Source organism: Triturus cristatus, chromosome 12 (assembly GCF_964204655.1).
Source record: "Triturus cristatus chromosome 12, aTriCri1.1, whole genome shotgun sequence".
NCBI lineage: Eukaryota > Metazoa > Chordata > Amphibia > Caudata > Salamandridae > Triturus > Triturus cristatus.
In genome coordinates, this window is record NC_140595.1 from 289032759 (window position 1) to 289058876 (window position 26118).

The window sequence follows — 26118 nt, forward strand, 5'->3', positions numbered from 1 at the left end:
CGAGATGTTGTATAGCTCGTTATTATGGGGCAGATCCCTGGCCCAGAAACTTTCGGCGCCGCAAAGTCAGTCTTCTATTACTGAGATGCTGGATGAAGATGATGTAGCTCATTATACAACACCTGAAATCAGTGATATTATTGTAAAATACTATACAACTCTGTATGAGAAGGGAACGACTGTGCCTCCGACAGAGATACACAATTATCTTGATGATGTCGCACTGGGGTGGTTGTTCCAAGGGCCTAGGAAATACATCACCCAGCCCTTTGACATCGAAGACGTAAAATTAGCCATAATGTCTCTTCCCATGAGTAAGGCTGCTGGGCATGACGGACTCTCAAGTGAGTTTTATAAAGCTTACGTGGATGAGTTGGCCCCATGGCTGCTGGAGATGTATGCAGAAGCTTACGATAATGGACATCTCCCGGCCACTCTCAAAGAAGCATTGCTGGTGCCACTCTTGAAGCCTGATAAATCTGCTAATCGCTGCGAATCATATAGTCCTCTTTCTATAATTAATATAGACGCCAAGATACTGGCAAAAACGATAGCTACTAGGATGCAGCTGCTTATTCCTCTTCTGGTGCTGCCGGATCAATCGGGCTTTGTGTCAGCCAGGTCCACTGCCCACAATTTGCGTACGCTATTTTCCACAATGCATTACTTTGACCCCAACTTCCAGGCAGTTGCTGTGTTATTGGACGCAGCAAAGGCATTTGATTCCCTTAAGTGGGACTATATGTTTACCATTTTTACTAGGATGGGATTCCCCCGTTATTTCTACAATGAATACGGGTGCTGTATACGGAGCCGCAGGCACGGGTGTGAGTCAATGGGTGGATCGCCTCCTACTTCCCCATAGAGCGGGGCATGCGACAGGGCTGCCCCCTGTCACCAATGCTCTTTGCGCTTGCGCTGGAGCCGTTGGCTTGTAAGCTCCGGCAGTGTCAATCAGCGGCTGCCCTGCGTATTCGTCAGCGGCCATCAGTGGTCTCCCTTTACGCAGATGATATGCTGTTGTATGTCAGGGAGCCTGCCACCTACCTCCCGGCATTGCTTTGGGAATACGTTAAATTTGAATGGTATTCAGGTCTGGGAATAAATTGGACGAAATCTACTGTGTTTCCGCTCTCTGCTGGAACCCGCTGGCGTGGACTCAGGACCCGGTGAAGTACCTAGGGATATGGTTGCACAGGGATCCAGATCGGGTGATCACTGAGAATTATGGTTGGGAACTAACGCGGATTACTGAGCAGACGGAGCGGTAGACACGTTTATCTCTCTCATTGGCGGATCGCATCGCAGTTATTAAAATAACTATTTTACCCAAACTGCTCTATCTTTTTGTTAATATCCCTATCAGGCGAAATATCGCATTGTTCCGTGCTCCAATCTGTGTTACTCACGTTTGTATGGGGTGGTAAGAAACCCAGATGCAGTTGGGATGTTTTGGTGCAGCCCTTTGACTGTGGCGGCTTCAAGGCTCCGGATTTTCGGCTTTATTATCTTTGCGCACAAGCGCATTATTGGCACTTCCCACAGCGGTTTCAACCTCATACTGCAATAGAGGTGTACGCTGTACTCCCTTTGCCTCTCCCGGGCGCCACCCTATCTGGAGGCACGGGTGGCCCTAGAACAGAAATAAACCCCGCTCTTTGTACGGCATGGGCATGGAGGGCTCTAGCCAAAAGGTCTCGACTTCCCTATCTATATGCCCCGTTGCTACCTATCGCAGTGCATCCGGACATTTCGGCTGCACGGGAGAAGCTCGCACTGCAGGGGCTGGCTGCTGTGGGCATCACTACTATGAGAGATTTATATACAAAGGGGCAGTTTCGTACCCTGCAAAGTGTACAGGGTGATCGACGTGGCAGCTTTATGCTCGGGTTCATATTCGTCTGGGTGCGGCAAGCATTTAGGGATATATACCCGGGCTTTCCAGCTGAGCCCAGGACAATGCGAGAGCTGCAGGCAGTGCTGGCTGTAGCCGCGACGAAGGGCCTAATTACTAGACTATATAAGGCCTCTCACAGGGAGAATGAGCCCGGGGATCACCCTTCATTCCTGAAATGGAATACGGTACTGGGTACTGTACTCACGCTTGGGCAGTGGCAAGCCTACTGCGCTCTAACCGGGCGCCTCACATCAAACTGCAATCTCCGTATGATTCACTTAAAGTTTCTGCACCAATTGTACTATACCCCTTTGCAGTTGTGTAAGTTTGGATTGCGTGAAAGTGCTGCATGTGTCCGGTGCGGGCAAGCAGACACTGACTTTCTCCATTTGGCTTAGGCATGTGCTGGCGTGTATGCGTTCTGGACTAAGGTGGTGAAAGTGTTAACTGATGTTATTATGGAGCCTGTGCATTGTGTTCCGGAGGTGTGACTCCTAGGCAGTGTTGGGAGCCTTAAGCCCTGCAACTGGCGTTTGGTTGCAGTCTCAACTTTTCTGGCAAAAAGAGCTGTGGCGTTGAATTGGGGTGCTAAATCTGTTCCAACTGTTAAGAAATGGATGTATGATCTACTCTATTGTAGGGATCAGTTGGAAGCTTATGCTGAGGAAATACCTGAGGCTTCCCGACCTAAAGATTTTTGGGCCCCATTGACTGTTTATCTGCTAACCCACCCTGATCAGTGATGCCATGTTTATTTACAGGTTGCTCTGTGCTTTGCGCTTGACGTAACCAGGACTGCTACTGCCACTGTTTCATTTATTATTGCCTATTGTGTGCCATTATACACTCTTTATGCTGCACATGTCCTTGTATTGATGGATGCTATCTCCATGCCATGCCGTGTTGGGGGAGGAGGGGGCTGGGGAGGCATTGGGGATGGGTACATTGCTTGATACATTACTGTGCATTGTATTTTGTTTATTCAAAATCTAATAAACACATTTAAAAAAAAGAATATTCAGGAGGGCTAGTTAGATAATAAAAGCAGGATGGAATCCAAATTCATATTCCTTAACGATAAATATATGTACCTGATTGCCCACATATTTATTACTGCTTTTATTATCTAGCGAAAGTTAAACAAAGTGCAAAAATAAAAGAGTTGTTCTGGATTGAGATTGGAGTTTTTGAGTACAGGGGGCAGTTGACAAGTCTTTGAGGAGTCCAGTCCTTGTAAGGGCTGAGTGTTGGGACAGAAATGTCCTCTGCATGGTGTACGGCGTGTTTCCTTGCCTTGAGTGCCTGGCTACGTGTGTACGTGGTATATTGACTTTAATTCTGCCCCAGGCGTCACACTGATCTAAGCATGAGCACAGAGGCCTAGGCCTGTCCCTGGCTAAGTAACATTTACTCAACAATAGCGGCCTACAATAATATCATATCCACTACATTGATCAACCTCTATAGTTCAAGGTAATAACATTATTACTAATCCAGAGGTCAAAGGTCAAGGTCCAGCTGACTGATGACTGCCTGGAAGACATTTTGAAGAAGTGAGTGAGTCCACCAGGACCAACTAGGACCTTGCAGTGCATACTTCCAGACCTGAGTGATTTCTTTGTGAGATGAAGGTTGCAATTCAGCAGTTAATATTCTTGATATTCGCTATAATTGGACCCCTAGCCTATTTCTGGTTCTGTGATCTCTAGCCCTTTGGCTCTTGGAAAATATCATCTTTGTTTTGGGTGGGTGGCCTGCTCATTTAGGTAGGGTGGAGGTTTATTTGAATTAATTTGTGTTTGGTTGTAGGAGATGTGCAGCCTGTTGGGCTCAAAACTATTGAGTTATTTCTGCCTGGACTCTGAGCCACATATAAAGGAGGGAAATCAAATTATAGTGACCTTGACACATTTTAGCTTTGCCCCCTTGACCGAGATTTGTCAACGTAGCCCATATGAACAGACATGAGACACAAGTGGACGTGGAGTGACAGGAACATTCCTAAAGTAAGCAGATGACACCCAAACACGTTTCCATAAGATAACATTGGCTGTCTGGCTTAGTGTTATTTTTGAGGTAGTGCTTATCACGTAAGTGTTTATTCTCTTTTCTCAGCCATCGAAAGTACCAAGGCCTTTCTGTTGTTTGTGTTGATTTAATTTTCAACTGCCCTACTTTCATGTATGTAAATAAAAATGTATGGGTGTGACTCAGCATTGAGCTTATTGACTGTAACTACTCGTGTCGCGTGGTTTCTGAGTTTCAAACTACCTATCGCCTCCTGGGGTAGCCTTGTCTGTTCTGCCCCACTAGCCTTGGGGTGCAATACTCAACATAGATGCTACTCAGTAATCATTTGACTGTCTCTGGTCGCAGAGAGAAGGCCTCACACCAGATCTACAGAATGTATTGATTGTAGCTTGCTTTTTTTCTGTCCTTCATCCTCACTGGATAAATTGAAATAGGGAATGTATTTGATACTCCATTGGAGGACGAGCAATGAAAATCCATCCAGCATAGAATTGCCAATTTCTCAACAGTACTCCAAAATGCAGAATACTGCTCTAAAAACGTGTACAAGTAATACCCAAAACTACCAAATGCCATTTCCAGATATAGAGGGATTAATCAAATCGCTGTTGGGTGCTTTGTGGGAAAACACACCTTTTTTATATGTGGCAATCCAGTTTCTTTGTGCAGAAATTTTGAAAGGATTGCTTGAGCTAAATCAGGGACCTAATAGGGTTTTGTATCCCCTTTGCCAAAAAGGTATTTCTCCGAAAATAACCTATTGGTGTAGGAGATCCTGTCCCGCCCGATGTCTCGTGAGCCTTTAGCTTTTAGCCAGTCTCATCCTGCCTTCTAGACAGATGTCTGCCCATGTCCCAAGCTTGAGGAATGGCTGGGCAGTGTAAGATTGCTCAACACTAAAGAAAGATTCACATATTATAAGACTAATAAAGCTGTTGGATATCTGTGGAAAACAGTAATGCGTTCCATGGAAAATAGTTAGTAACCACTGACACCCGGAACACAGAAAATATGTTTCACTTCTGCTTCCTTTCTTGCTTTTGTTCTTAGCTAATTTTACTCCCACATTTATTCCTTTCTGTTACACGCCCTTCCATATTACAGTCCACTCACTCCCATCTGTCTTCCTTGGCAACTGGTCAAATTAAAGCAGTGAGATTTATATTTTTCCCAGACTGATATGGCTCTTGTTCTCTTTTTGTAGAATGAAGCCAATGCCAGGTGTGTTTGGTGGATCCCAGGGACAGGTAAGACCTGCTCCTAATGCTTTTTTTGTCTAGGAAGGGGTGGATGCCCATGAAGAGCTATCTGCTAGAGCGAGTGATGTAGGAAGTCTTGGGTTAGCATTATACACAATTGAAGTTAGCATATTGTGAACGGAGTCTACCTATGGAGGGGGGGACACCATAGAGAAGAATGCAAGGCTAAGGGGGCACCACTGATTGCACCGATCATGTATCAAGCAACCTTTATGTGCCTCCTGTTTATTTGTTAAAGGCCTACATATGTCATTACATCATTTCATAAAGTTCTCGGACTGTGTAGGTTGTGGTTGAAAAGATACAAAAGTATCAAGTAGCGGGAGAATATGTTGGTGTTTTATTTATAGAGCACAGCATGAACTGTAAGGCTTTTAGGAGCTTAGGGCTTCACACTCAATAGAAGTGATGGATTGACAGTAATGCTGATAATTTGTCCTGAAAATGTGTCCCAAAGGGCTGAGAAGCAGCCACCCCTTTACCTGCTCCAGCTGTGCTCAAGTGCTTACATTCTATGGGCACCTAATGGCTAGATTCATGTATTTCTCAGATCAACACTTCTTTGCTCTCCATTTCTCCCACTGAATCCTTACATTTTCAGGTTCTCTTAGCCTAAGCCCTCATATCACTACGTCAATACTGTCTCACTAAACTCGACAAGCAATACTCTGAGTGTTTCCTGCTGCACCTCCCTGAGTTAATCATTCTCAGCTTGGGTATTATTTAAATGAGTCTATTAGCCTGGTCTCCTCTATAGGTTTCTTAAACATCCATTCACCTCTCAGTCCACAAATTTGAAACTGTATTTCTCATAACCTTAGCCCCTTCGCTTACGACTACAACCAAAGTCCTTACAGCATGTCCATGATATACACTTCTGATCTTTGATACTGTTCAGCATCCCAAATGGTGAAAGCACAACCAACTACCTGCATACTCACTTCCTCAGGATTTTCAATATGCAGGCTTACCACCATGACGCAGTAAACCACACCTTCCGGTCCGAAAACTGGACCCAGCACTGGCAGCGAGCCATGTTCTCCAGGATCTCTAACCTGAACAGTAGTCCCACTTCCTGTTTTTGAAGTGTGCTGCCAACACAAGGTCTCAGTGTTCCCTCCATCTTTACCTGACTGCAGCTTCATCCTCAGAAGAACATCCTGCATCTGCAAGAGAATCCTCTAAACCTAAAGACTGAAACAAAATATCAAAACCTACAACTGCAATCGAAGAGTGCAAGAAAGGCTACTTAGATTATCATTGGTGTTCCTTATCCAAGATTTAACACTGATGTTGAGGTGCACTCGGAAAGTGTTTCTTGGCAGGGATCTGAAACTCCATGTATCGGTCCTGTGAATAGCTTTAGAGTGCTGTAATTTCATAGACAAAAAATAAATTTCACCCAGCCTTCACATGTTTTGCAGTTCAGTGCTTTTTCAAGGCTCGGTGATCCATTTTGGTTACCTGTATAGAATCTCTGTCAAAACTACAGGAAACATGAGCAGCACAGTTAAGAGTGTTAAGCAAGCAGTCTGTGACCCTGGAACAGGACAGACGATTGACAAACCTTAAGAACACACTAGCATACTAAACATCTGTCAGCGAACTGCTATACTATGAAACGAAAGTGGCCCAGAGTGAATTACAACACAGACAACTGCGGTTCGATAACTTTCATAGAGAAGACTTATGGTCTTGTACTCTGCCTTTCAGTACATGGCAGCATCACTAATTGGCACATGTGTCCTGTTTGGAAGCTGTCCTTCCACACTGCGCAACCAAATGTTCCTTATTCAAGCAGTGCATCTAAACTCCAACACCAGTAAACACTGCCATTTTCCGGTGAGGGACGGAAACTGCTTGTCCATCGCAACATGCTTAAAGACAACAGATTAAGCCCGTCTGGTCTGCTAGCCCTGCCTTTGAGGGCCATCTCTCACTTGTGTGCTTCCCTCTAAGCCTGTGGTCATAAAAGCTCAGTGGCTGTCTTTGGATCTTGCTCACATGGTATGCCACTAAAATGTCAAAGGTGCTGATTTCGCTTACACTGAATTAGCATTACTTCTTCCAATTCACTCTTTGTCATCTTGGGAGTTATAAATGATCCATCAAAGGAGGCAGCAGGCATTTGTCTGATGGGACCATTTCATCATTCAAATCTCTGTTAACCTGACACACCATAATCTTAGTTAACTGACACACATCTTTGGTGATAGATTCAACCCCACTGTTGCGCCCAATTGAGAGTTGCTGTTTTCTTTCCAAAGCCAGGTTTATAACTCTTCCCTACAGGATAAGGTTGCTAATGGGAATTAAAGTTTGTGTTAGTGTGTGTACTGTGCCAGGAACCAAGCTTGTGAAGGAGAGTGAGTATTATAGAACTCTGGTCAATGGGTGGGAATACATGTAGGTTTCAGAGAGAGAGAGATAATAAAGAGAGAGAAAGATAATACACAGCACTCTCTAGGATGTGCTCCCTATAGGGGCTATGGAGGATACCCAAGATCTAGGCAGGGCCCAGAAGCTGTCAGACCTGGACATGTCAGTACCAGGAAGCTTTTATGGGTATGTGTGGCCTCCATGTTTCTGAAGGTCAGATATATGTGTGTGTGCATGTGTGTAATTATTTCACTGTTCTTGGAGGACCCACTTCCTCAGGAGTAGAGTGGCTTGCATTCTTGAGGTTTATGCTAAGCTGGACTCAGATTCTTAGTAATGGAGAGCTCGACATCATTACATATTACCCTACGGAAGACATTGGGTCATATGCACCTGAGAAGGATCTCACCAGTGGCATAACATAGGCCTCCGCAGCCCCCACGGTGTGGAGAGCCCCAAGCTCAGGGGAGCCCCCTCAGCACAGTACCCTGGCCACAGAGCTCCTGATTGTGTTCGGAGGGGGCCCCTCCACGTACCTTGCAGGGAAACCTGCTCAAGTTTTGTTACGTCACTGGATCTCCTTATATCGAGTGCTAGTATAATATTGCTCATACCTGACTCTAATGGCAGCTCTTCTTGGTGTGCTTTGAAACTGGCACAATGAGTGTACATGGGTCACTCTTTTGGGTGGTGGGCTGTTCAGGAGGATCTCTGCAGCTGGAAGCGGTAGGATATACCTGGATTCAAAATTATTTATTGTATTCTCGTAGGGAACTGTTTATCTATCTATGTGAATAGTTTGGTAGAGTTTGAGGGGAGACGTCACAAATTAAGACATTCACAAGCAGGCTTGCGTTGCTGGGCTCAAGGCTTTGAGTTTCTGAGAATCTAATGAGAGTTGCTTATGTCCTCATAGTACACAATCTGAAAGCTGGCATGCACTGGACATTTTGCACTGTTTTCTCCAGTCAAGTCCACAGATCATTCCTGTAGATCTGCAACTTCCTTGAACCACAAGACGTTTCTTGTGGTCAGTCGGTCTCCTCTCTGTACAGTGATCATTGTTCCGTCAATCTTACGACCTTCCAGACCTCTGGCCCATACGAGGTCTGAAACATACACCCAGGGTGTCTGTCTTTCAATATTACTGAGGCTCTGATCCGTAGCGTGGGGTCTCATGTCCCGTGACACTGGCTAGCTTTGTTGTTGGTGACTCTTTTTCGGGCCTGGGTAGCCTCAACATCGATGACAGCAGGTTGACATTAAATGTCTGTTGGGATGCTATCTTGAGTCGGCTTCCTGAAAAATAGGCTTGCGGGAGCACAGTTGGCTATGCCGTGTGGGGTTTGTCGGTACGCCCATATGCAGACAGCATTCCACATCCTCACCAAGGTCCACCCCAATCCTTAAGGCCCGTTTGAGAGGCTGCATGAATCTTTCCACCTCCCTATTGGTTGCTTGGTGTCCCTGGTGCACCAGGTAAATCACACAGGATAATAGAATCTTTGGCATCACAATCAGCTGTCCACGTAACAGTAGACCATCTCGGCTTTCATTGAGCTCATTCCTCACCCTCCGCAGCTGTTCTCTTACAATCTCTTCTTCTGGCGTCAGGGTGCAAATGCCGTCAAGGAAAGGCTGCCATTGTTGACCGGCCGACTGATCTTTTGCTCGGATGAGGCTTCCATCAGTTCTGGTGGCCTCGCAGATCTCTTCAATCGTTTTCGCCTTGGGGCACACATCACTCATAATCATTTGAATGAATTCCTTGGTCTTTCCTTCTTTTGCTGTTGGGTTCTTAATTCCCAATGGTGACGTGTGCCATGACACATGGTCTGTGGGGTTTTTGTCCCTGGGGCAGTAGATCACCTCAAAGGCATAAGGCTGCAATTAAACTGCCCACCTCTCGATTTATGGAGGAATTAGACAAGTGGTACGTTCAAAAAGCGGAAGGAGGGGCTTATGGTCAGTGACGACATTGAATATATGGCTATAAAGATACAAGTGGAAATGTTGACATGCCCACCCTGAGGGCCAGAGCCTCGCGCTCAATCGGCACATAGTATGTTTCAGTCTCTGACAGTGCCCGACTGGCATACGCTACATGGACTCAGTCCTGATCTGTTCCCTCTTGCATGAGCACAGCTCCAAGGCCCACCAGGCTGGTGTCAACTAATAGTACAGTTTTCCTCTGTGGATGAAAGTAGGCAAAAGTGACTTTGTCAAGGAGGGCTGCCTTGATGTCTCTGAAGGCTTTCCCCGCTGCGGGACTCCAGTCCCACAGGAATGCAGCGCGCATAAGTGCCCAAAGTAGCTCCAACATCGTGGCGAGGTTGGGGATAAATCTCCCACATTATGTTGCAATCCCCAGAAAACTGCAGACTTCAGTGTGTTATTGTGGCACAGGTGCTCGCTGTATGGCCACTGTTTTCCTTGGATCAACTTACAGCCCCTCTCCCTCGAGAAGATGCATCCAAAAAAGTCTACAGAGTCCTGATAGAAGGAGGTTTTACTTTTGTGCAGAGTCAGGCCACTGTTTGCCTGGCGTTGGAGAGTGACTCTCAAGCGGACATGGTGTTCCTCTAGGCTTTCTGAGAAAATGAGAATGCTATCACTCAGGTTGATGACTCCAAGCAGTGTAGAGAGGATTTCTTTTATGGCATTTTGAAATACCTCTGCCGCAGACAAAACACAGAAGCTCAGTCTCTTGTATCTCCTGAGGCTTACATGTGTTGAAAAAGTTGTGACGTAGCGACTCGCCCGGGAAGTTGGTACCTGATTTCAGATTAGGTTTGAAAACCATTTTGCCTCTTTGAGATCTGCTATGATGTCATCCACTGTCGGTGTTATATAGCTTTCGCGCATGATTGCCTGATTCGGTAGCCTCATGTCTACACACAGCCTTATGGTTCCAGGCTGCTTCGGTTTTGGTGCAATGACAAGTGGAGACACCCAGGGTGCTGGGCCAGTCACCTTTTCAATGACTCTGAGCTCCTTCAGCACTTGCAACTCATGCTCAACCTGTGGTCGCAAATGGAAAGGGGCCTTCCGGTGTATCAGAACTGTGTACTTGATGGATTCATCCATGTGCAAGTTAACTTGACAGCTTTCCGGGGCCTTGGAAGAGCTGCAGGAACTCGGTGAGTAGATTGTCAGCATGCGGCTCGTGCACCTACTTCACAAAGAACACCAACCTGAGGGTTTCAGTTGTGTGACAGCCAAGCAGCGTACCCTTCTTGCTTTCAGTAATGTGGAACTTTGACCTCGTAACGCGCTCATTGCAGGTAACATCTACATCAACGGTTCTTCAGAGTGGCAATGGTTTCATCCCCTCATAAGTGTATACCTTCGCCCAGCTGGGAGAGAGCGGCGGGCGTGGCGTCAGTCTTTCGAACTGTCTGGAATCCATCATATTCACAGATGCACCAGTGTCAATGAGAGCCCTCACTGAGGTACCTCTAATCTGAATGACGCACATGGGGGGTGGTTTCCAAGCTTGTCCAGCTCTTCCAGTAAACAAGGCCACAAAGACTTCTTCTTCATTCTGAAGGGTACTCAGCTCATTGTCTCTAGGTTTTCCCTCTGCCATGGTGTCCTCCATTGACAGCTGGTTGCAGGGAAACAGACGTTCTCCTCTGGTGATCGGGAGCAGGCCGGGACCTCCCACCCCAGCACACTTTCACATATAGGGTGTATTTTCCACACTTCAAACACCTCTTTCCCTTCGCAGGGCACGTGCCTGGCACCCTGTGTTCTAGGCCACAGTTTCCACAGTTCCTTCCTGGTTTCAGGCTTGACGTCTGGCATGCGGTGTCTAGGCACCACTGAATGCCATCGCCCATTTCCAATTTGATGTTGGAGGCTTTCTAGGGTCCAGAAGTGGGAGTCGCCTTGCTCAGGGTGGCTTCCAGCTCATCTGCCCGGGTGCTTGATAGTACATGCGAGTGGGCCAGTATGAGGATATCATCAAGTGAAATGCCAGGTTGCTGTAGGATGAGGCGCCAGAGTACAGTGGACCTACGCCGTTGTTTAATTTGTGCCCTGAGCTACTCCTGTTGATCTGTGCTGGAGTAGGTGCTCACCAAGTTCCTTAATCGAGTGTAGAACATATCAACCAATTCAGTGCTAGTTTGGGGGGCTTGGCGCAATTTAAAACATTAGTAATTGGGGTTGAATTGAGGGTCAAAGCGTTGGTTTAGAGCCCTCTCTGCGGCATCTAAGTCTGTGTCACCGCCAGTTTTTGGTAGTGTATCAAATAGCTCATACACAGTGGTGGCTCCTCAAGGGAGTTCTGTGGGGTGATGGGGCGGGGGAGGAGCAGGGTGGGGGGTAGTAAACTCCAGCATACGGCAGAACGGAGTTAAGTAAATAATTAAGTAAATAAAACAATTTACATTGCGTGCGCAGCAATGCCAAATCGGCGATGTAGCGCACAATATAAATCGTTTTATTTATTTAATTATTTACTTAACTGTTCGGCCGTCTGCCGGAGTTTACTACCCCCCACCCTGCCCCTCCCCCGCACCGCTCACCGCCCTGCAGCACTCCCTCGAGGAGCCGCCACTGCTCCTGTAGCTCTGCACCCCGAAGTGTAGAAGTAATGATCTTTTTATGGCTCCATCTGTTTCCCGTGTCAAGCGGAAATAGTGCTCGAGATGCCCCACCCATGAACGCCACCTAGGCGGCGGTGTGGCCAGATCTGACAGTTCGCAGGTGGTGTGGTGTCACAGAGGCATGTGTGTAGGGTGCAGGGTAAGTGCATGCTTGATGTTGTTGATTTTGCTCCTGTCCTGCCGCACTCATACTGGCGGGACTTCAAACTTTGATGAGTTTCTTCTTCCTTTTTTTTTTATTTACGGTGCTGTGGTGTTATTGCCGGCTTGACTAATCATAAGCAGATGCAGTGACTATGAGGGAGCAATGTGGTAGCAGACTGGGAATGCAGAATTAACTTGGCAGGAAATTAGTGCACACAGTCTATTACAGGCCACACTCCACTTTGCAGCTCTGTTCCCCATGCAAACTAGGTCACTTTCTGCAACCAAATGTATCACACCTGACTTGGTGGTCTGATCAATTTGTTCAGGCTTGTGTGGGCAGCTCACCTTCACGAGCCAGTAGCTGACTCCAGCAGACACTCTTGACTTTCCCCTTTTCCAGGAGACACATGCTCCAGGCAGCAGCAGCAGTAGGGAGCAGCAATTGAGCCACGGGTGTGAAGCTCCACCCACCTGAGCGCTGGGCCCGCAGCCCAGGCCGTCGACTAAGTAGGCCACACAGTGCCAGGTGAGGAGGGCAGGTGAGTGTGGCCGCAGAGTCAGGCGTGGGCACGCGGCAGGGGCCAATGAGGTCACAGACAGGAGGCAACAAGACCGTTGCAGGCAGTGTGGCAGCAAAAGAACAGGTGGGTAACTCATGTCCGCCAGGGTTAAACAAAGCTGGCCTCAGTCAAGATCTCATAGATCGCAGACAATGAGGTGACGGGAACAAACTGAGGCGTGCTGCCAATCATCATTGGTGGGGTGCACACTCGCCCACAGGGCCAGTGTTGCGTGGCCCACAGGCCGGCAGGCAGCGCAGATGTGGGACATTGCCAGTCAAGTACTCCCCGAAGGAGCACCTGACCTGAGCCACTTGTAATGAGGTCCTGAGACTGTAATGGGTCATTTCACTGGACAAGAAATCTAAAACAAGTATTGGCAAAGGCAATAGGTTAATGCTTAGCCGACTAATTGGCTTGACATGATTTTTGCCAATTGTACATGTGCACATGCATGAAGATGCATTCACAGCTATCAATACTGAAATAGGATTCGTATTAAACAAAATCCATTTCAAGATGGCCTTCAATGCACATGCATGCATCATGATGTGCATTGGGATGCAAGCATGTACATCCACCATGACGCAGACAGACATTTTTAATTTACCATTCAAACGTGGCAAAGAGCCACAGTAAAACAGTAAATAAAAAAGCAAAACTAGAAAAAAAAGAACTGCATGCAAATAACGACACAGAGAATACAGGCAAAGCAGGAGGAGGGCAAGTATACACAAGCACTCCGAAGGAGTGCTGAAAATAAAACAAAAAACAGTCCTCTCAAGTAAGCAGTAGAAGCATACAATTCATTTAATCAAACAATGCAACACAAAAATGCTTTCAGCCAGGGACAAATACAAGACTAATCAAATCAAGAGAAGACATTTGAAAGAGACAACAAAGCCATCCAATCATTTTCAAGGGACTGACCTACAGCCCTAACAAATATATGTGCATGTATTGAACAGGTCTTGCCAACAGACAGTTAAAGCTGCCTCTAGCCCGAACCTAAAAAGGACACCCAAATTAAGGCATTGCTAATATCAAGTTGCCAGAGTGTGCAGATTACACTGATAAAATAAGTGAGAAAAATATATGACAAAGTGACATGGGGTCCTTAGCAACCGAGGACCATCAGTGCATTCAACTCACACCTCTGTGAGTACAGACTGATGTTACAAGTTCCTAGAGGCCAGAACATTTTCAATTGTGTTAAAACACATTACCACAAAAGAAGGAACGGTGCACATGCACAAACATACACACAGACCATGGACTTGTCCAGCCACTGAATATTCAAATCTATTGATCAGCTCAATCAATATGCTGAAGGCCAAATTATATACTACACATTTCAGTGACCCAAACCGAATTTTAAATAATATTCAAGTTCAAATTTTCACGTTTTTTTTATTATGTAATTTGGAATTCAATGAGGTCCACACAATATAGCATAAACAGTTAATATAATTTAATACAAATTCATAAAACTCTTAGAAAATGTAAACATTTTAAAACAATTCATTTCGTTGTCAACAGTTGTGCTTCATCTACTGAAAATGCATTAGAATGTCTAAAAAGAGGTATTAAAAAAACGTCGACGAGAAACATGCAACCTGGGGCATATAAAAATTACTTGATTTAAATCTTCAATACCGTTATTACAAAGTTCACAGATTCTTATAGTCATTCTCATTAAAAGAAATAATCAATGTATTTTATGTTCAATATTCCATGTCAGAAAAGATTGCGGTCTGTTGAAAGTATAAAAAGAAACAATTTATATCTTACCTTTTTTTAAACACCTATCAGAGTTTAAACTCGCACTGACAAACAGATCTAGTCTTTCAATAGACTTTTTAACGGGAAACAACCTTTACAACACAGTCATTACATCGCACTACCTTTACATATCAGTCATTACATTGCATGTCATTACAACGCAGGCATTACATCGCAAGTCATTACAATGCATACCATTACAACGCATAGTACCCTTACACTATCCAACACATACCCTACTGTTGCACTCACTGGAGTTAGAATAGTAATTTTTACCCCTACACTATCCAACACTTACCCTACTATTGCACTCACTGGAGTTAGAATAGTAATTTTTACCCCTACACTATCCAACACTTACCCTACTGTTGCACTCACTGGAGTCAGAATAGTAATTATCACCCCTATACTATCCAACACTTACCTTAAATGTGGTGTAATGGTATGCATTGTAATGGTATGCGTTGTAAAGGTATAATGCAATGTAATGGAATGCATTGTAAAGGTAGTTTCTGAAAATGCAATGTAATGGCAGGCGATGTAAAAGTATGCATTGTAAAGGATGCTGCAATGTAAAAACTGCGTTGTAAAGGCATGCATTGTAAATGTATGCATTGTAACATCATACATTCCTTTTTAACTGTTGTAGTGACATCTCCTCCAGTGTATTCTTTTCAATTCGAAACTTCCTTATGGCATATATAAAATTTCTATAAAAGGACCGATCTTTCTCTCCTTCTAGCAAAAATTTCACAACACATTAACTTTCTTAGTACAATCCTCACTTTTAGGAAAGCGTGACCCCAGCAAAGAATTGCTGGTAGCGACTGAGTGAAAGGGCTGTTCAAGCCAAATTCCAATCTAATAGTCTGAACAGTAGCTACTGTATTCAAGTTACAAAGCTTACATAAAACAGGAAGGATACATTGGCGCTCCAAAGCAACTAGTAAATTAAATCATACAATAACCCAAGTGTTGTCATCATCTGCAAATAGAGAAGGCAATCATATAGAGAGATATGAAGCTATCACACAGTCCGTAGTTGCCTCTCTTCAAGTGAATCCAACAAGGCAAGAGATCATTAAAAAGTTCCAAAAAGTAAAACAAGCAGATAACAACGCTCGACAACTAAATAGGCTGATTAGAACTCAATTTAGTTCCTTTTGTGACGTAAGACAAGGAGAAATAAGAAAACTGAGAAAAATCCGTCAACGAAAAAAAGAGAGAGAGAGGCAAGCTTTAAGAGACCGTGTTTGGGTCGATATCTAACTGGCAGTAAAATACAAAAATAATAAATCATTTTGGAACATAATTACCGCACAAATGGGAATATGAAAATCAATTCAAGCTACACCAGTCTCGTCATCTGACTGCGAAAAACACATCCTCGGGCTCTATAAACCTAACTATCAAAATCAGATCCTTCCTAGACAGAACTATGGGCAGAAGAGAGAATGCGAGCAGGAATCAATGAAAATTTCAGCGGCACAAATATTCGTTTTTATAACCTCAGCCAGAGCATCAGCGGTGATTGGGCCGGATAGAATTCCAATTAAAGTCATACAAAAAAATGCTGATGATTGGAGTAAATTTTTATCCCCACTCTTCCAAAAAGTGGGGAAATACCGGAATCATGGCGGGAATTATAGTGGTTCCTCTCCTGAAAAAAGGCTCAAGAATGAATCCAAACAAATAGCCCTTCTTGACGCCACCGGCAAAAGTTTTGCAGCTTGTGTCTTGGAACATTTAAAAGACTGGGCATTTTCGAATAAAGTGATTCCTATGTTCCAGGCTGGGTTTCGATCAAAGCACTCTACACTGGATAATATTGCTGTGTTTCAAACAGTCCTTGACAAATATGTTAAGTTAAATGCTCAAATTTTATATTGTGCTTTTATCGATTTTTCAACTGCTTTTGACAGTGTAGATAGACCGATTTTATGGAGAAAACTGGAGAATTTGGGGATTCCTACTGCTCTTTTAACAATTATAATTTCCCTTCATATGGCAACATGGTGTAGAGTTCAAATGGGGGGCGAAAAGGGCCTAACTGAATCATTCCCCACGAAGAACGGGTTGAAACAGGGATGCCTACTAGCTTCCTTATTATTCTCTATCTATATTAGTGATCTACCAGGGCGTTTCTCCCCAAATCAAAAACCACCCTCCGAAACTGGCACAGGTTGATTTACATTGTTTAATGTATGCTGATGACATAGTTATAATCGATCGTACCCAAATAGGACCGCAAAGAAACCTGAACGAACTAAACCAATATGCTAATGAAAACTTACTGCTGCCTAATATTACTAAAACAAAAGCTCTTCCTTTCAGTGGTAGAAGGAAATCTTTATCTTTTACATGGTCATTAGGAGGTAAACCAATTGAGACAGTAAAAGAGTATGTGTATCTGGGCCGTATTTTCACAAATAACCTACAAGATACAGCCCACCTTCAACATTTAAGTCATAAGGCAGAATCTCATGTAGGGGCTTTACAGAGACTGTATCGTACTACGGGTAATAGACACTTTAAAGGTATGTTGGAGGTTTATAGTATGAAATCACAAATTAAAACATGGCAATCTATAAAGGTGAAGGAGGGAATCATACTTCGAAAATTACTAAAGGTGTCTCAGTCGGTACCAGTTCCAGCCCTCCGTTTGGAATTATCTCTAACGGGAATCTTCGCTCGAATAATCTCTAACATCATAAGGTGGGAGTACAATTTATTACACGCAGCACCAGACACTTCAAGGTATCTCTTAAAATTGGAGACTTTTAGAGAGGAAGCATCACGGTATACTTTTAATAGGAATTTGTCAAAGGCTGTTGAGGTCTCTCAATGCACTGTAGCACTTTTACCGGAGTGGTCCCCAGCACATTTGAAGCTTTTAAAAAAAATCTGACTCCTAGAATCAGTTACGAAAATGACAAAGTATATTGCATTCAGCTAAAGCAGTATAAAGCGTTCGCTGAAGGCATAGATTTTAAAACCCATGCACCCTATTTACAATTTCAATTAGAACACGGTGTAAGACGTTGTATTCTTCTTTTACGTATGGGAATACTCCCATTAGCAAAATACCTAGCCAGTTGGGACGGTATAAATAATAATAAAGGCATATGTGAACTGTGTAAAGGAAGACCACAAGATTTATTGCATGTTCTACTAATTTGTAAAAACCCAAGAATTGTAGAGGCTCGACGAAGATTCATAAAACCTATACAATTAAAGCACAAAGCGACTCTAGCTCATGACTTAATTACGTTGTGTAACTCTCCAGCTAACAAATTAGTCTGTCATAACTTGTTTTAATTTTTTTTAAGTTTCTTGAAATTGTTTTAAAGTAGAGCACACAATCGTAACATTTATGCCTAATAGAAGGTTGAACAGGCGGATTTTAAAGCATTTTTATTGTTTTATTTTTATAATGAATTGTTTGAAATTGTATTTCAGTAAGGATGAGTTTATGTGTACGTATTTGTTGATCTCGGTAGAGGTCTGAATCAAATAAAAAAAAATATTGTATTGTGTATTGTGTTACATAAAATCTTACCCTCTACTGAATACATGATGGTCCACTTTTTTATTTCAGTTATTTGTAGAGAAAAAGAAAAGGGTTGGAGGAATTTTTAAACAAAATATCATCAATAAATGGACAAAGTACCGACAGCCCAAAACATTATTAAAAGTTCTTAACCATTACCATCGGATATTGCTTTACTAGAGATATGTTGAATATGGTTTTTATCATTTAAGTTGCTATAAAAGATTGTCCCCAGGTAAGGGTTTGTTGTCAGGGTGAGATCATAAATATAAAGTGAAAATAATAGGGGAGCCACCAAGCAACCCTGTTTCGAGTCATTAAGTGTAGGTATCCTAGTCTAAAGGCCTTGACCACCCCCTTGCAATATTGGACACCAAGTATATGTAGGGCTACTATTAATCTTAGACAGTTCACCGGAATTCCTAGACTCTGTAATTTTAACCATAAAATTTGGCTAGTCACCCTATTAAACGCTGTACTAAAATCGGGGATCTATCACCCCGAATGAAACATTCTGTTACTTTTATAAGGGAGGGAATTAATATTGGCTTTAGCATCAGGGTTGGAGAAAGTAGAGGGTACAGCGTCTGAAACTGTGAGATTTGGAGCATATAATTCAGATACATAGTTGATCCAATCCCCTTCTTTAATTGGGATTGGCATCCGTCTAGCCTTATTGCTGCATCCATCTCGATAATCATCCAAAATTTCCTCCGATCCTTTGCTATTACTGCCTCATGTAATTCAGTCCATTTATGGTCGCATTGCTGTTTCTTATGGGAATCTCTCAATCTCGCTTGTCTTTTTGCAAGTTTAAATATCTTCTGGGAATCCTTCAATCTTGCTATTCTTTTTAAAATGTTAATTATTCTATTCCTTTCATTAGAGAAGTAAAGATACCCTCTTTGAAGTAATGTATTAATCACCCTATTTAAAGTAAGTATGGGGAGAACAATTTCTTTCATTGTCTGTTATCATCTTGAGATTCGGTTTTACCCAAAAGAGACTTCATATTATTTTTAAATTGTGTAAGTGGATACACGTTCAAAACTCTTCTGTCAGATGTAATTTCCTTTAACCCATCCTTTAAGTCTGCTAGTTTCAATAGGTTCCAGTGCGTCCTCCCATTTCTCTTATTCCCACTCATTAAATTGCCTTTAGCGTTCCAAGAGTTTACTTCATCTAACTGAAAATCTAAGTGAAATGTGAGTATTTTATGATTGCTGTAAGAATCGTCAATTATATTCAAATCGGACAGAAAAAGAACATAGAATTAAGATACTATCCGGTAGGCTAAAAGCAAGGACCCCTGATGGAAGTATGTGTATAATTTGCTGGGATATCATTGTGTAGTCTCCTATTCACAAATAGATATTCAGCTTTTCTTAATTGCTGCAAGAGTTTACTACCCCGTGAGTCTGTTTTTATTTTATCTGGAAATATCACTGGGAAAATATTAAGAGCCTCTTCTCTTTAAATCCACAAAAACTCTTAAGGCATGGCCAGACACTTTGCATGCAGATTATCTACCAAAATTAAATGTTTGCAGTGGTCTGCTTCAGCACTCTGTAATTTAAACACAGATAATGATTTAACCAAATGTGAAGAGGCTTAACCGGGGGAATGTATGTATTTACCAAAAAGAAGAAGAGATTATCCAACTCTCTATCAACTTTTCTCCATATGTTTACACATTGCATTACATTTGAGGTATGAAAGTGAAAGTTATAAGACCAGGCAATGTTATTAGATAATAAAATTGCAATCCCCTCACTCTCATGGCTCCTTTTAGAGGGGACTGCTGGACAACTTGACACATAATAGTTATTAACCTGATAATCACTAATAGACCATGTTTCCTGGGTACAGATTATATCAGCATCGAGGCAGACTAGTAGATTTAATTTATTCCTATCATGAGAAAAGCCTGACATGTTCTAGGAAATCACCTCTAGCCAGTGTTAACTACGATAATTTAGGTGGGATCCCAGTAGACAATTGTTATGAAGTCACCCGCGAGCCAGTCCCAACGGCTGGCATCATCATCACTTGGCATCATCTAGTCTGTAACCTGATCAAAAATAGAAACTCACCTTCCTCCTTCTCCCACTGAAACTACCATATTTCCTTCCTGGCCCCATGGAGAAATATTTGAGAAATCTCTCTCAACTGACCCATCATAATGCTCTCAGCCTTGCAGCTGCAAGGTTTTTGAAAGCCTGTTCCCATAGGAGTACGGTACAACGTCAATGCCCCGACAAAGAAAAAAATCAAAATTTTGTAAATTTAACTGAACAACTATTATTGAAGTAAATGTAACAATTGTTGTTGTACCCTGATCTGAATCTAGAGATGAGCTAGCTGTATATAAATACTGCAGACCATCGTCAAAACTCTGATATCAAACAATTCTTCTGAATTATCTATTTACGGGCAATACTTGTTTATCTAACAAATTAATAAGATCTAGTTTGGACGGAACAGCTGAAGTAACTCAGACAAACAGTTAGAGGTTTCAGTTTTTAGTACATTGGTGAACACCTTGGCTTGGGGATTAAGTGTACTAGAGAACGCAACCAGTTAGCATAACTTGCAGAGCTCAATGGGCCCGTCTTCGACGGGGGAGGTATTTCCGCTTGGCTCATCTCCACAGATGAATCAATTTGATTTATTGATTGGAGGGGCAGATCAGAATAACATTCATAAACAACTGCTTGGACAACTTCTGAGTCCATGGCTGGGGGGGAAGTCCAATCTCCTTGCACGCTTTTATTTATCCATCATCATTTTTTTAACACATTCTTGTCAGATTTTTTCTGTTTTCCAACATAGGTACTTTCCTATTTTGCTTTTTTCCCTTCTCCTAATAGACTAGGTAAATCGCAATTTCAGGCCCAGATGAGTGTCATTTTTTATAGGGATTTCAACCATAGGTTTTGCGGATACATTATTTAATGAAAATATCTAAGATCCCTAAGGGCTTGACCTTGCACTCTTTTCCATTTTTAAGCAATAGGGTTCACCCGCCTGTGATCCAAAATCTCTAAACTTTGATTGAAATTCTGGTGCATACTCCTGCGCAGGGGAACTCCAGTTTTCCAGTGAACTTTTGCAAAATTGCAGATAGAGCATCTAATATATGGTTTGCGTTATTTGTTGATTTTTCAAGTAAACTTAATATAGACGATAGAATTCCTTCCAGACAATACGAAGATTCTGAAAATATTGGGAAGGGTGCCAGAAGGATTATTCGGGAAACTAAACTCAATAACAGGGGTATCAGACAGCTCAGATCCACCACCAGATTGCATGTTGGGAGTATTACAAGATAATTTCATATATGTTTTTTTTTAGTTGAACTAAATCCATCTAACTGTTCTTGACTTCAATCTAATACAATCGTATTATTAAAGACAGCATCAATGTTGGGGAGAGTAAAGTCTTCCAAAGGGCGATTGCGGTCCCACCACCACCAGCAGCATGTGTTGCATCTTTAGTGTTTGAACAGGCCAGGATTTGCATGTCTTGAGGGGCTTGCTTCGTTAATTACAGGCAACAGCAAACCACCTCCACCCCTCTCTCCCCCTGTGGTGTCTATGCGCATTCAGCGTGGTTCACTAGTTCCCCAGCAAACAGGCAGTGAATCACTCCAACTCAAGAAAGAGACAGGAAGGCGGAGAGGTGGTACAGTCCCCTGAAAGGCCCTTGCGGCCGATATAAAAGCAGCTGCGGCACTTGAAGTTCCCGAAGAAGGCTGACAGGGTTGAAAAAGGATTCTTCATCCAAAAATTCCAGAGAACCCCACTAACAGCGTGCTAGCTGACAGTTCCGTAGTCTCCAGGATGCAGCCCTGGCAAGTACCACGCATCACTTGTTAGACTAACGCATTTTAATATGGTGGTCCGCATCATCACATTAAAATGCATTAATGACACATTTTTAGCACCTTGATCACAAAGTATCTGAGAAGAAAGATTAATGCTAACGCCTGGTCCTCTTCCACAGCTCCAGCTGTTGCAAGTCGATGTGTCAAAGTTGGATGTGCCATTTAAACTTTCAATCGATGAGTGTATTAGAGAGTGTATTTTATCTAAGTACCATAAACTAACTGCTTTGCACTGTGGAAATTGACCCACACTTTTGGAACTTATTTTTTATTCAGTGACTTGTAGCGCTCACCTCCCATTTCTAAGCGCTGTAGACTTTTTTCTCAAACTGTCACTCCACACCTCAATTTTTCCATCATAAACACTTTTCCACTGCTTATGAGGTCAAACAAAAATGGTTCAGTATAATAAACACTTCGGGTATTGCAGCTGTTTTAAGACTGCTTAGAGATCATAACAGTGCAAACAAAAAGTCATTTGTGAAATTGAACTAGTTATATGGACATGACTGCTTCGCTCCGCTCAAGAAAAAGTGTCACTCACAGTCTCCAGTTAGTGCCCTTCCATTTATGGTGCTTTGCAGCAGTTTTAAGATCTTCTTAGAGTTTCTTGTAGCTTAAATAGGTGTCATTTCTGATATTTATACGTTTCCCTTATCTTCATTGCTTGATTTTGCTCACGAAAAAGTGTCGCTCATAGTCATTGAAATGTCACTCATAATTACAGTGACATTTTGAAAATGTCATACATAGCGATCTGAAACCTTAGCAGCTATGACAATGGGAAAACATGACGAAAAGAACCAGAATTCATTATGAACCTGTGGGCGGGCATGAGCATGGTTCTGCTGCAGCTGTCATCAGCAGTCGTCAAGGAAAGGAGGAGGACACACTATTTGGTGGCTTTAACATAGAATTCACAATTTAGAAAAAACTAAAGACAGGATATTATACAAACATAGAAGTAGGACTACAATTTTGCATCAACCGGGAGAATTGAATACATTTTTTATACACTGCAGTATGTGTGTTGACTAATTGCTTTTTGTTAGGAAGTGCTAACTAATTATGCACAGGAACACATGAAAACTTGCCTCTCTCTGTGTTCAGTTGAGTCACTCTGAAAACTGGTACATTTCCTAAAGTTATTGAACTTTGATGGAACTGATGGTGAAAAAACAGGTCTGTCCCTGGATATCCGGGACACCTGGTCACCCTACTCGAAGGACCTCATTACGATTGGCCCTGATAAATGTCTGGATTTTCCCCATCCTTCAAGGTACCAGTAATGTTACCTAATAGACCTATTCAAAATGAGGAATTACCAGTAAAATGTGGAATTCTGAGTCCAGTTCCCATGGCAATTCCTCAAATTCCCCTAGATTTTCACACAGACAAAATAAAGAGATCTGTGGAAACACTGCTGATCTCATAATTTCACTGATAACATCACTTGTTACTGGCCCTTCAAAAATAAAAGGTCACTTCTAGCAACTGCAAGAAAGAAGACTGACAGCAGCGCAGCGCTTATACTAAAGCGCAGCTGCTGCTTAGTGCGCATTCTCAATTTTGGGCTGTCCATTTTTATGACCAGCCCGAACTTGCGCACTACAGCCAGCCACCTCACATCCAGGAGAGCCGAGAGCGAGGGGGGAGTCGGGACCCGAGAGGCCGAGGGTTGCTTCATGCAGCAGCCCCCGGTCTCTAATGGGCGGGCCGTCTCCGTGCCCTAGCCAATCTTGGCGCTGCTAATGCAGCATCTGGATTGGCAGAGTGACCGCGGAGCCTGAGCCTGTGAGGGCAGGCAATTAACATTGTGTGCCGTGCGTGGGTGTGTGGCACTGCTGCAGCAGCCGCGCTGTGATTGGCCAGAATGAATCAGGGCCGTCACGCGTCACCGCGCCAGTGCCACCCAAATGACGACTTGACACGACACCACCAGCAGACACGGAGACCTCGTGTTAGTGGTGCCGCAGTGCTTACTGACTGTCTGCGCGTAAGTGAGTCGAGACAGTGTGACGAATCCGATTGAGATCCATCCTGATCATCCACGAGTCACCACGACGTTCTTCAGACTGTGGTGCTGCTTGTCACCTTTCTTTGTGTTCTTCTTGTAAAAAAGTAAGAAACTTCATGTTAATAACTTAGACACATTTTATTTTCCCAATCCCATCCCTCGTTCTGGTAAAATAGCCCAGGGGGTTAACACGCCACAGTCAGACATAGGACCATTATACTATCTTGCGACATTTATGAATCGGAGGAACACAACGTGTGGCGAGGGGTCTGCACTCTGCAGGTGAGGGCCCGTGTTGTTTGCGCGCGGCAGGAGGGGGGGGTCGGTGGTCTCGCGTGGCAGTCATCTTAAACGATCGGTCTGGCGGACCCACTTCATCTGCCTGTGGCGGAGCCCGAGGGCCTCGGGCCCCGCAGCATTCTTGTGATGTTTGCTCTGTGGGCCTGGCACCAAAACTCAAATAAAGGTGACCGCGTTGCGTGATTGACATTTAGGCCTAAACACGGAGGCTGCCAGCGCCCGGGGACGCAGCCTCAGGCGAGCGCCTTTATTTGACAGTGATGAAAGAAGCGCAAATAGACGGAGGGCCTGCCCGTCTCACCCTCAGACACAATGGGGCCAGACGCTTTGCGGCATTCAATACCTATTACACTAAATGAAATATCATACATCATGGGTCTATATTTAACGGGTGAAATAATTTTCACATATTAAGTCTATCCGAATGGAGCATAATATGGCAATTTTGGTGTTTTCTGCACCAAAATGAGCATGTTGCTGAATTTTCGAAACAATGATTTTCCCTAGTAAATATTTGCAGGTTTGCCTTATCAATATGTACCGGTCTGGCTGGGGAAAATCGCGAGTGTGCCAACTTTATCGTGCCCGGTAATTTCAGGGTGCTGTTAACCCTAAAAGATAAAATGACAGTTCCAGAAGTTATGCTGGGCCTGTAGTAGGCCAAGGTTACATACTAGCAATGGGCAATCAACACTTTTCAGCTATGATTAAAACTAAAGTGAATTAAATGTATGAACGTTTAATAAAATATTCTGGTATCATATTTGCATTCCTAAAGTGAGCCAGATCTTGTGCTCAGGCAACAATTACAGTAACTATTTTACGGCATTAATACTCGTACGAACGATTTAATTTTATGTGATCAATACAGTTCTGCAAAAAACCTATACAAAATCAAAATGAAACATTTAAATTAAAATTAAACCCATAAATGTATTAAAGGAAACGTGAAACAAATGAAAGCTATACATATAGCTGCTCATGCCAATATCTATAAGCATAAATATACTTTACTTTCACGGTTCTTGCCTCCTGGGAGACGTACTGAATAAGCAGCTACCTATGTTATATGACATATCTTTATTAATGTAATAACTGCACTTTCACAATTGCTTTATTAACCTTCCTGCTTTCTCAAATTTGCTTGAAAATGCACGATTTTTCCTCTCTGTTTTCAAAATTTTCTCGGGGGGAGCACCCCCCCGAACCCCCCGTAGGTTGTTTGGGCTCGCAAGCTACGCTCGCTCGCTACGGTGCAGTATGCCAATCATTTTATGCCACACCACTTTCAAATGTCACCAGCCGCCCCTGTAAGTTGTGTACAATTCAGAGATGTAGGTGAGATTTCATATTGCAGGCTCCAAGACTCCCTAATTCAACCCATCTCTGCTGACAGAGATCTCACTTAATCAACTCATTTAGAAGTCTGACAGAAAGAAAATGCAAAAATACTCAGAAATGATAGAAATCATCAATGCGCAGGAAGAGGGTAAATGGCTCTCCATTAGGTTGCTTATGTCATGTTATTTTTTTTGTTTAGTTTCTTGGCACTTTAGGTTAAACAACACAATTCCATAAGCATTTAATATAGAAGAATGACAAAACAAATCAGAGCTGCTCGGGCCCTATAAACAAATGCTAGCGGTTTTAGTGTCTTGTGAAAGAGCTGGAGGGTAGGAACTGCATGTAAATCCAAT

General features: G+C 43.2%; 1 protein-coding gene across 1 annotated transcript in view; it reads left to right on the top strand.

Moving 5' to 3' along the window:
* Positions 1-26118, top strand: part of ADGRG5 (adhesion G protein-coupled receptor G5) — a 769418-nt gene that overhangs the window by 668723 nt on the left and 74577 nt on the right. The window contains exon 7 of the mRNA XM_085637711.1: positions 5133-5175. Within this exon, the coding sequence (XP_085493837.1) occupies positions 5133-5175 (43 nt within the window). The remainder of the gene's footprint in view (positions 1-5132; positions 5176-26118) is intronic.